Source organism: Camarhynchus parvulus, chromosome 7 (assembly GCF_901933205.1).
Source record: "Camarhynchus parvulus chromosome 7, STF_HiC, whole genome shotgun sequence".
Lineage (NCBI taxonomy): Eukaryota > Metazoa > Chordata > Aves > Passeriformes > Thraupidae > Camarhynchus > Camarhynchus parvulus.
The window spans coordinates 14,896,521-14,909,303 of NC_044577.1; the positions used below are offsets into that span (position 1 = coordinate 14,896,521).

A 12,783-nucleotide genomic window follows, 5' to 3' on the forward strand; every position below is an offset into this window, starting at 1 on the left:
TCATTGATCACTGCTTCTTCCCTTTGTACCTTGTTTTAAACGGGACTGCAGACACTTGTGGGTATTTTTGCTGTTTCTTTTCACCGATCTCAGACACTCCAAATGGTTGAGGTACTTTTGAACGTTACTCTTTTCTTCTAGATTAATTGATTAACACCTAGTATTTAAGTTGAAACGTAAAAAATATTTTCTATTTAAGAAAAAATCCAGCCAACTCTTTCCTAATAATACATCAATATTTTAACATGTATAATAAATGTAATAATATATATTGATTGTCATATCTATTATAAAGTGGATACTCAAAAAGCTTTTAATCTGCATGTATAATTTTGATATACTATGTAGGGCGATGCCATAAATGGTACAAGTCAGAAAAAGAGGGGTTTTTCGGTTGTGTTTTAAGATTTTAGACTTTGAACTCTCACTATGTCCTAGAAATAGAAGAAACAGGTAACAAGGGCATTTATTTCAGGGTTTTTTTTTCAATTTTGTCACAATTCATTGTAACAACAATGCATCATTAAATAATTTAGTAGGTCATCCCAGATGAAGTGGTTTTACTTTTGTACTGTCACCTGGTACCCCTATGGCAATGAACTACAGTATTTAGTGGCAGAAGATAAGTATTAAATTACCTCTCTGGAAAATTTATCACTAATGCCATTTACAAAATCATGCATTTGGTTTAAAATGAATGCAGCAAGAAACATATGTAGCCATTGTCCAAAAAAAAAATGTGTTTAATGTTAGGTAATATATTTGGGGAATATCTAGGCAGATACAGTGCAGTATGCTTTTCTTGAATTTGTTTTTTTGTGTGCACATATATGTGCAGAAAATCCTCAATAGTGCAGGCTTCTCTGGAAGCTTAAAATTTGTACTAAGGCAAAATTAATGTCATTATCTTCACATTTAGAAAGTTTAGAAGCAGGTAATTTCCTGTTCTAATTCTTCAGTGGATCAGTTATTTCAGCTGTTCTCTCGTCCTTTTGCAAGTTGGCTTAGTACCAAGTGTGTCTTGTGTATCACTTGTGTTGTTTCTTCCAATAGTACTGTAAAGGGTAAAGGAAAAAATATCACTGTGGTTGCAAAGCAAGCTTCAGAAAAATCTAACTTTATAAAAACTAAAATTATTTTCTTCTGAACTGGTTTAGAAACAAAATGGAGAAATAAGCACTTATCTGTTGTTGTAAACTTCCATTTTTCCCCCTCTCCTTTTCAGAATCTATTGTTTATCTTAGATAAGGATGAGGGACCACACATATGCTCATAGGATCATTTGTGTTGAAAGGGGTCTCAGATGTCATCTGGTTCAACATCATGCTGAGAGTAGATTCAGTTGTGAGACCAAACCAAATATTCTGCTTTTCTTTAATTAGAAAATTTGGTTTGAGTATTTTTGCATCAGGAAATGAATTTTAATCTGTATTCATGTCACATCAGGAAGAATGACATGTTAGGACTGAGGCCTCATTACAGTAACAGTTCTAAACTCTGTTTTCTGAGCACCCTGTGTCATTGCCCAGAGTGCTCTGTGATCCTGAGCATATTTGTGATCAACAGCAGTCCTGATACTTAGCAAAGATGTAATCAGTTCTGAGTTCCTGAAAAGGTTCAGTCAAATTTGGGAGTAATATATTCAGATTTTTCCCTTATCTCACATTTCTTACAGTGTTAAAATGTTTTCTGAAGCATGCTGACTTTCCTGGTACAAACACTCCCTTCATGTTCCTCCAAACTTCAGCCTTCCCATGGGCTCTGTCACTCATCAGTTCTGCATGGAAGTGCTTGGGGATTGCAACTTCTTTTCCCGACAAGTGGTATTTGTAACAGAGCCTGCAAAGGACCTCCTTTCACAAAGATACCTCCAGGGGAGAATATTTTTGAAATAAGTACTAATATTTATCACTCAAAGGAAAGCACATAGAAATAAATGACAGTAACTTGTCAGGATGCAAAAGTGGCTTCTGTAATATGTCTACTGGGGCATTGGGTGATAGGGGAGGGCTTTTATTTGCAACTCAGGTGTGGTAGGGGGCCCTGCAGCCCAGAAGATGTGCAGGGTTGGGGAAAGAACTATTTAGTAACCTGGGGATGACAGCAACAATGAAGCTGCATTTTCCTCATCAGCTTTGGCATGCTACCAATTCCCTAGCCTGTGCTAAATCTAATCATTGTGAGGGCTGGAATCATATTTCTCCTGTTTATCTAAAAAAAAGCTTTCTGCTGGAAGTGTTTTTTTGGTTTTTTAAATTTTTCTTCTGTACTGTTTATCACCCAGAAAACTTGTAAATTGGTTATTGTTTGTTCTCCAGATGGATCCTGTGCAAAAAGCAGTCATAAACCATACATTTGGAGTGTCCATTCCCCCAAAGAAGAAGCAAGTCATTTCCTGTAACGTCTGCCAGCTTCGTTTTAACTCTGATGTGAGTATTGCCAATTTTCTTCCTTTTTTTTTTTTATTTGGTGTATTAGGTATAATTAATCTAAATCTCTTTTTCCCAAATAAATCATTCCAGTCCTACCAGCATTCTGCTCAGCCTGGTGGGTTTTTTGTCCACTCAGAGGCAGAAGTCCATAGAGCATGAACTCTTAATTTTCTTGGATAGCTCTGGGATGATATCCAATGCCATGTCCATAGGTGATATCCCACTTGATGGTACAATAACCTTTGACAGGTATTGCAAAAAGAAATGTTTGCCTGAGTTTTTTTCCTTGAAAAAAAGGAGGTGAAGCAGAAAAGCTTCCCAGTGAGTTCTCCAGGTCATATTTGATTTTCTTCCAGAAGAAATAGCTTTTTCTTGTTGTTTGTATGTCCTTGCTGATATGTCTTTCAATTTCTGAATGAAGTCACTCTTCCAAAAACTTTCATTTATAATAAATATAAACACTTAGTTCTACCTGTCATTTTGAGTATGAGAAATTCAAAGAAACTGTGTTGTGGAGGTTAATTTAAAAAAAATCATTACAAAAGAGTACACTGGTGTTTTTTTAAAATATATAGCCATTTAATGTTTCTTCCTAAGTAGCTTGAAAATCAAAGAAATTCAAGGAAACTACATCTAAGAGGATTATAACTTTTGACAGTTAAGGAGTATGTATTTGTTCTTGGAAACTATTACTAATGTCATTGAATTAATAAAAATAAACTCAAATTCTCAGTTTTTTTTTAATCTTAAGGGAATTGAAAATCTCAAGAAAATCTCAAGAATAAATCCTGAAGTGATATGTTCGTATTATATATTTTTCTCTCATAATTTTTGTCTCAGAAACAGTTTGCAGGCACCTCCTCCAAAGCCTTTGAGTATTTTGTGCTCCTAGAGGTTTGCAGTAAAGCACCCATACCCATTACCCTGGTTTTCTCTGCCTCTAACATTGCACTTTGAAAAACGTCTTGTGAAGTATTTTCCCCAGTTTGCCTTTCTTGTCTAGGCTGGTAAGGATTTTGAAGCAGTGCTATCTCAGCTTCAAATTGATTTCTAAATATGTCATCGTTTGACAAGCTTATTAAACTTCCTTTGAAGTGACAATATCTGCTTAGTTAACTGATCTCAGAAGTCATTACTTTAAATTTAGTCTGCTTGTCTTTCTACTTTAAGGTTAAGATTTAAGGGAAAAAAATCTTTTCTGCTCTGATACTTGGTCCAGGTATGTCCTTTTACTGATTAAATCAAGGAACCAATAATATTTTTTAAAATTTTCTTTGTCTTCATGGATCTTGTTTCTGAGGTGGATTCATCACCAGTGGCATGACTCGGGCTGCCCTCACTCTTCCATCTCCTCTTGAGGTCAGGATCCCCCTGATGATGGGACCTGTTCCAGAGGAGTCACTCTGTGCTGATGTTCAGGTGGACAAACAGCACTTCAGGCAGATAAATTGAACCACAACTAAGTGGTTTGAAACAAACAAACAAAAAAAGAGCTGATATGTTATATCATTTTGTGCTTCTGTCAACCAAGCAATTTCTCCTGTCTAGACTTACAAAGTAAAACAAGAAGTGCACATCATATTCTGCTTTAAATAGTGGCATTGCAAAAGTATTTCAAACTAATAACTACACTTCTTCTTCTGGGCCAGATGTATTCAATAGGGTGGTGTGATCTTTCTTCCTAAATTTGATGAATATATTCAGTTGTAGTTACTAGAAAATATCATCATCCTTTTGAAATGAATGGTTGTAAGAAAGGATGAAGAACTGTGACTGTGATACTTTACATGCTAGAATGCAGCACCTTACTTTCTATAGCAGTTTAGTTTACCAGGGCATCCACAAACAACATAGAAATTTGATTTTGGAAAGTGCTAAGGTTATAACAGTGTTATGAATACCAGAAGATACTTAAATATAAATCTAATTGCACAATTGTTTCATAACCTCAGCATCCAGGAATATTTGGAGAATGAGTCTTCATAGTGTAGTACTTCTATTTCAAAAGCTTTCTAGCCTTTCATTGCATTATTTAGATTCTCCTGAGAAATAAGATTTTAAATTTTTCTTCATGTTCAGTCATTTAATCTAAAGAATTATTTATATGAGCATCTTATTTTCCTGAGAGTGAGATCCTATCTTATTGGATGTTTATTCTCACCTATCCAAATAGACACCTCCGCCCTCTCCGTAATTGGCATTATCATCATTTCACTGAGGTAAATTTCACTGTATTGTGTCATTTCACTGGTAGTGGGGTTTCAGCCAAGCTCTGCAGACTCACAGTTCTTTCTTAGCTTGTTGAAACTCCTGCGCAGAAATAAAAATCTGGACTCTGCATGTATTTTTGGTTTTGGTCACTTTGGACCAAAAATAATGTGAAATTATGCTTAGGGCATGGAATAATCTTTACAATCTATCCTTTGTTTTCTGACTGGGGAAGAAGGGAGTCATGTAGGTCTGAACCTTGTAACTGCTGAATATTTCATATCAGTTCCACCATGTGACATGCTTTGTGTACAAACCTTTGTGTACAAATTTTCAATTTTATCTAGTCTTAACTTGATATGCCTCTCCTCTTGTAAAAAAAGAAATTATAGTATTTGACTCATACTTACAGACATTCACCATCATACTCTGCCTGTCCTTTTTTAATATTTTCAGCTGTATTTTGGTCAAACTGGAGGTTGTCTATTTCCTCAGCTGGTGTGTGGCAATAAGTCTCCAGCAGCTGTAGAGCTTTGCCCCAAGATGTCTGTTCTGTTATGGCATCTGACACTGCAGCTTGCAGCCATAAGGGAAAAGTGAGTTGTAGTTGGAAGGATTTGTTTGGTTTCTGCAGAATTGCTCTTTTCTCCTTATCTGAATCATTACCTTGTGTTCAAGTAGTTTCTCTGCTCTTCTCCCTCATTATTTTATTTTATTGTTTAGTCTTGAGGTTTTTAGGGTTGTTTAGCCTGGAGAAAAGGAGGCTCAGGGGTTACCTTATCACTTTCTATGCCTACCTGAGGTAGTCAGTCTCTTTTCCAGGAAACAAGTGATAGGATGAGAAAAAACTGCTTCAAGTTGGTCCAGGGAAGGCTTAGATTGGATATTAGGAGAAGTTTCTTCATCAGAAGGAAGTGGTCAAACACTGGAACAGACTGTCCAGGGAACTGGTGGAGTCACCATCCCATGGAGGTATTTAAAGGATGTGTAGGGACATGTTTTAGTGGTGAACATGGCAGTGCTGAGTTAACATTTGAAGTTGCTCTCAAAGGCCCTTTCCAACCCAAAGGATTCTGTGACAGTCTACAGACTTTTAGGAGCTTAGGTACTATACAGTAAAGCCAGTTCTAATCTAATCACTTTTTCCAGCAACCAGGCTGCTCTATATCCAAACTTGCAAACCTATGATGCCGGGCAGTCCATATGTTATTGTTCTGATTTTTGTTTGGAGGTGTCCTTTCTGTAAACAGATTTTTTCATCTGTTGATCCATGCCTAAAATAAGCAAAAATGTCTACTTCCCTCTGCACACTTTATTTCTTACAGCAATGTCTTTGGCTGTGCTACAGCCTGGTATGCACTGTCTTGTCCATAGGGAATAATTGGATTGAAAATAAACTTGAGTTTGTACAGTGTGTTGCTGTGTGGGTGATGACTGCAAGTCAGCCCTGATTTTTGGTTTCATCTCAAAAATCAAGAGATGACTCGAGAAGCAGGAGGAAACACCTTGAGTCAAACCAGAAAAGCAGATCTAATAATTTGGCATTAAGAGACAATGAAGGTCATCTTATTGTTGAATGTGTTTGAAGCTAATAAAGATGATGTGATGACAGAGTTCATCTTTCTAGAAAGCCGGAAGGCAAATTTTTTAAGTTTAGCCAAGTATTAGCAAAAGTTGACTTTACAGATTTAAATAAATCATTCATGCTGTCAAAAGGATAAAAAACAAAATAATCAATAGCATCACATAAAAATGTACAGACTGTCATTGTCTTCTGTCAAACATTTTACATTTTTCTTATTTATAAGGCTATATTGATTCTTTGGGTATGGAGGGTAGTGAAGCAGATAGGAGGTAATTAAAAGCATAAATCTCAGGAACTTGTGAAGGTAATTTTCTGTTTTGTAGACAGAACTGACAAAATGATGAAAGTTGTTAGCTCCAACATGACAGAAATACCGCATGATTATAGGGTGCAGGGTTATAACATGATGGAAGTTCTGTTCAAATAACAGCTATTTAATGGAGCTTTTAACTAAGTTTGGTAAGGTATTTTAAATATGAGTTGACTTCTTACGACATGGTTGGTATTTTCACAGCTCCTTGGTTTTTCCATGTTCTTTTCAATAATAATCTACCTACTATTTTGAGAAATTAGGTTTTAGACATTTGTAAAGATGGAATTGATAAACTAATGCATACCTTTGGTATAAAAAATGTATGAACATGCCAGGTTTGCAGATTTCTTCAATTACATCTATTATTAATAACAAGTGAGATAAAGCTATATTTTTCAACACTATTTCCTAATTTATTATGTAATTTTTATTAGAGTTATGATTCTTGTCAAAATTCTTCATAATTTATATACTCAAATAAATGTGCGTACTCTTACAGAATAGTTCTAACAGATAAACTAAGTGATCAAACATTTTGTAGATATCTTACCATTAAGAGAGCTTTCTAGTTTAGGATCTGCTGTGAATTAAAATAACAATATTTTACAAACATAAATACCTCTCTGCTCCTGTCTTACACAGTTAGTTTCCTTCTCTACCAGGACCACTGCCATTGTAACCAACTTGATGTATAAAAGTGGGCAGGAACACATTTATTCTTTCTACAATATAATTTATGAATATATTTAGGACATTTTTTAAACTTGAATTTATGTAAAATTTTTTTATGATATGCATGAAAAAACTCGTCTTTATAAGTACTCCATAACAGAATGGAAGTCTTCAGGATTATTATGTATCTGTTCAGTCTTTCAGTGGTTTAATTTTCCATGATTGAACTGTTGCTGGCAGAGATTTTTGTGGTATTTTCAACAAGATATTTTTCATTAGAGATTACCAATTTATCAACAAGAAATGAACAGAGGATTTGAGACAGAATCGTTGAGGGTGAAAAAGACCTTTCAGATAATCCAGTCCAGCCACCACCATGTTCACCACTAAACCATATCCCCAAGTGCAGCGCCCAGGTGGTTTTTAAACAGTTTCAGGGATAGTGACTGCCCCACTTCACTGGGCAGCACATTAGAGTTAGAATTGCTGTTGCGACCATTTCCCATCCAGGATGGAATTCCTGCTTTAGGAAGGTGCAGTAGCAAGGGAGAAGAAATAGGAGCTGTGAGCCACCTTTTTCAATTCCATTTAGTTGTAGCACTCAACTGATATTGCGCACTCAAGGCGTGAACCAGCTTTTCCCACATGGCTGCTTCAGAGCCCCCTTTTATTTCTGCATTTCTCCTTCTTTCTGTCCATGCAGATCTACATATATTTAATTGTATATGTTAATAACTAGACTGGATGATATGGTAGCAGATTCAAGCATTCAGATGGAGTTGATGGTACAATTGTCTTATTTCCATGAAGACCTAATGAAGGGCTACTTCAGCTGCCCTTGAATAAGCCTATAAAAAATCTTGATCTCACACACATATACACTGAACCTTTAGACTTACTCAAGCCTTTCATCAGGTTAATGTTTCTTTGTGTAGCAATAAATTCAGTTAATTAGTCATTCACATCGCAAGTGGATTCTAAAACTCAGTCACTGGAGAACTGTCAAAATGAATCCTGTGGATTTCAAATACACTGTCAGTCATTGCTCTGATGGGGAATATTCTGTTAGCTTTTGTGCTACAGTCTTGCCTGTAGTTGAGTTTTTTTAAAGGTAATACTGCTATTAATGAATCCATATGATCTACCTGTTTCCTGATTTTCTAGATCTTTTCAATATATGCAGATCTATAAACATTTTTGACTTTCTACAAAGTAAAGCTACTGAAGTTGTTTTAAGCACTACAAATGGCTAATATAATTGACATTCAATTTCAAAAGCATGTTACATGCTTGATTTTTATTAAATGCAGTCCAGTATATAAGGCTATTGTATATAGTCATACAGTTTAACATCCTGCTTGGATTTCAAATTTAATAATTTGTAGTTACAAGTAGCAATTTTAAATACAATATTGCATTTGTATAACTTTTAAGAGCGGAAAAAGCTATTCTTTGTTACAGCCAAGTTATTAATCCTTATGACATAGGGACTTTCTTTAAAAATTAAAACATTCATAAAGTTTGATTGGTTAGAGGTATTTAATTGGTACCAAAAGACTGTGGATAGGACTAAGGTGTATAAATTTTAAGGTGTATAAATTAGAAAAATTATGGGGAAAAATTACATGGTTATTTGTCTGTCAATTATATTCTTAATTATTTGCAACAATTAAAATACAGCTATTCACTAAGCCATGGTCTTAAAAATATCTAGACATATTTTTTTAGTGTTATAAAATATGCATCCCATTTATCAAAAAATAATGCCAGACAAATGCATAAACACTGTTTTGGAATTTGGCCTGTTAGCACAAAGGTATTTTTTACATTCTGATTCATAACGTCTCATTTATGGCAGCTTAAAGCATTTCTTGTTCCTTAAACCTTACTAGCCAGTACTTGATGACCTTCTTTGCTGTCTAATAAATACGCAGGTTGTTTTTTAAAATGTTACAATGTATATATATATATCAAGCTAGTAGATCACAGTCAGAGTCAGATTCAATTAAAAATTTAACTTTCCGTTCAGTTAAGGAGTTCTTTCATAGAAATCTTTTCTTATTCCACTTTCTCAAAAAGTGTCCTTCTAACCTATTATGCATTTAATTTCAAAATTTTAATAATGTTAATTCAATGGTGAGGTTTAATACCAGCTATGTAAGCAATAGATGTAACATAATACTTTTGAAATGAAAAATAAATATTTTAATAATGTTGAATTGTGGCACAGATAAATTATTTTACTGTCAAATGAATTAATCCCTACAGTAAATGCAGCTGTTTACACTGGAATAAAGTATTTTGCAATTAAAATCATTATAGTACAGGAGTATAGAAAGACATTTTGAGTTAACAGATTTTCATTTTGGTTTCTCCTAATTCTTTTTCTTACATATTTTTTTTTTCTGATAAACAATTTGCATGAATTAGTTGTACTTAATTATGATCAAAAAGTACCTTCGGTATTCATTTAAAATATTGTATCCCAAAGATATTTGCTCTGAAGTTAACTTTGTATTTTAGTGGCTGTTTATATTAAAACTGGTAAAGTATCTTTCTTTTATGCACATGAATTTTGAAACCTATGTGTACACAACTTCCTATGGATTACCAGAGCAAATGAAAACAAATTTTCAGCTTCTTGCCTTAACTAAAAATGAAAATTGTATATATCGTGGCTTATTTCAAAGATAAATCTAGTGTTTCAAGGATATACAAAGCTCATAGCTTCTGCTCTAATGATGTATTTGTGTCATAAGCAAGTTTTAAGTGAGACTTGGAACAAATAAATTTACCTTGAATATGGTACTTTTACAAACATTTTATAAAATTAGAGTTATTAATGATCAGGAGATTAATAATCAAAATAATTGGTATCAGTAATAATCAGACCTTGAGTTCCAGTTTCAGATTACCCCAGCTGACCTTTTTCCTTTTGCTTGCTATGACTCCAGGAAACTCCAAAGGTTTACGTAGCATGGTAATATAATACAGCATTTCAGTTACCAAAGGGCAGCTGAATCAAATTATTTATCCCACAGTGCTTAAAAGGCAAACTCTGAACTTCAAGTGTATCTGAAAGAACTAGAAAATAGTGCTTATGTGGTTAAGAAAGATTGCTTCCATACTTTAAGGAGTGCTCCCCTAGCTTGTGCTTGGAAAGAGTATCTGTGTTTCTATTCACAGAACTGAGATGGGTTGAGAAAGTCTAAAAACCAAAGATTTAGCAATATCCAGCCCCTGGAACTGAAACTTGACAAAGTCAATGTAGAAACAAATACTATCTACTTAACTGACAAAGTGAGGCACTGAAACAATTTTTTAAAGGTAGACTTTTGCGTCCCTTAACTACTTTAAAATCCAGCCTGGAGAATCCCACCTGCCCCCAAAGGAGTGTGGTCTAGTTTCAACAATATTGGAGAAGGATGGCATTTCCAAACCCCTGCTTAGATTGGTCACAGCAATACTTTTTGGCCTTATAATGTACAGCTGTGAATTTGATAGATTATGATAATTGGAAAGCTTTAAAATTAGTACAATCACCATGTTTCTGTGAGGCTTTGCTTGTTGTTATGGCGATCTTAATTTTAATTCTGCCTGGGCTTGTTTGTTCTCAACAGGTCTCTTGTACACTATATGAGGATTGAATGAAGGGAATCAAAAACTGTAGTAGGTTATCACTGATATTGCAGGCATTATTATTGCAAATATCAGCAGAAAGGCTTATTATCAAGCAATTGACTTACTAAGTCTTTCTCTTGAGTGCATTTATGTCTCTTACGTCATAGCTTTGGCCTCAGGCAGCAGATGATCCTATCAACAGCACACATATGCGCGGAGCATAGAGTTCAAATATTTAAAGGGACATCATCAACTTGAGGATGCTTGAGTGGACAATCTTGTACTTGCTATTACTAAATTTAAAACTATTGGAACGGAAAGGGTATCTATTCACCCCACTTTTTAGTTCCATTTTTTGTACACGGCAATGTGTGCATAGTTTATTGAATTCTGTTGGTGGAAAACACCCTTCTGGTGCATCATGTCACAACTGCAAAGCTTAAGAGAAATGGATAAAACCCAGCAAAGGTGGAGAGAGACAGGATGGGACTCCTGTGCCTCATAAGGCACATTGGCATAGCAGGGCAAAAACAGGACTGTGCTCCTCTGCCCGCATTCAGAACTGGACAGATCCGACCAGAAGTTGACAAGTGTCCCTTTAAGTAGTGCACATAGTACTAGTGGTATAGCTGGTTAGTTGTTTCTTTATAATCCTTAAATTGTGGTTGTATGCGTGTTAATATTTCAAAGGTTTTAAAATCAAGAAATATTTTAATAGCAATTGGTGAGTAAACTCTTTGCTGTTTTATTATAACGTTTTTAAAAGACATCTCACTTTCAGAGGAATTCAAAATAAAACTAATCTAGCAGCCTTTCTTACTGAATGCTTGCTTACTAAAATCTCCTGTGAAAGGAAAGATGCACCCGCAACAACCTACACTGTCCTTCTGAGATGGAAAGCGCTGTTTCGTGGGCTGTAAAATCACTTAAGAAGTTCTGGTGTGTAAGAACTTCACTCCTCTATTTTAGCAACAATTCTCCATCAGTTTAATGGTGCCAGTTACTTGTGTGAGGACTCCAACATGCTGTCTGTTCTCTTGCCCATTCCAGCTGTTCTACTCTTCACTTCTACTCTACCACATGATAAAGCTGTTATTACATGCTGTCCCAAGGTGACTGTATTGTAATGCCCATTTCTGCTGGTCTTAAAACAATTTTCCTCATTATGGCAGCACTCTTTGTGGAGTTCAAGCACCTTAGATATTATAGTTGCTCTTTATAAAAAGCATGTGACTTGTTTCGTGGCTCGCTTCATTTAACACAGCAAACTGAATAGAGTAGTAGATAATTGATTGACAAGAGAGAATGAATGTGGTTTTGCATGAACACATATTGAAAGTTTACTTGCACTGATGTCTTTAAATGCCAGGTGTCAAGATGTGTTTAGAAGAAGCATGCTTTCTCTGAGTCTTTTAATTTGAAGTAAACAACAATATTAACTTCTTTGGTTAATATGTACCCTTCAATAGAGGCACCTAGTGGTATGCCTGAAACAATGTCTTAAAATTGTGTTTGGAAATATTAATAATGCAAAGCTATTGCTGAATAGTACAATGTAATGAAAACAGACTGGTTTGGAGAGGATTTTTTTCTTGTCCATTATTTGGTAAATTAATTTATTGAGTCCAGAAAAACACTTAAATTCATTAGCTGAAATTTCCCAGCTTTGGAGTTTGTATTAGGTATGTAGTCCTTAGTTTTGCTTCTAACAAAGTGGCCTGATTTTTCAAGGCATCTGATTATATAGAGTCAGGAACAATGAAGAGGATTCAATATCCCTGAAAAAAATGGGCAGATATGTATGTGTCTAGTTTTAGCTGTGCAACTTCAAAAACACTGACCTAGTTTCTGGAGATAGTTTTGAGGCAAAGGTGAAGTAAACATTTCGGTACATATTTATACTGTTCTGTTTGGGCAGATTAAGACAAAATAAATAATAATAATTTTTAAAA

General features: G+C 34.9%; 1 protein-coding gene across 5 annotated transcripts in view; it reads left to right on the forward strand.

The window, feature by feature from the left end:
- Positions 1–12,783, forward strand: part of ZNF385B (zinc finger protein 385B) — a 110,024-nt gene that overhangs the window by 73,332 nt on the left and 23,909 nt on the right. For 3 of the 5 annotated variants that reach the window (XM_030952831.1, XM_030952832.1, XM_030952833.1), the window contains exon 3: positions 2,319–2,429. In XM_030952831.1, coding sequence (XP_030808691.1) covers positions 2,319–2,429 — 111 coding nt within the window. Of the gene's footprint in view, positions 1–2,091; positions 2,180–2,318; positions 2,430–11,814; positions 11,944–12,783 lie in introns of those variants that run through there. The other 2 variants (XM_030952834.1, XM_030952835.1) reach the window with 2 other exon arrangements.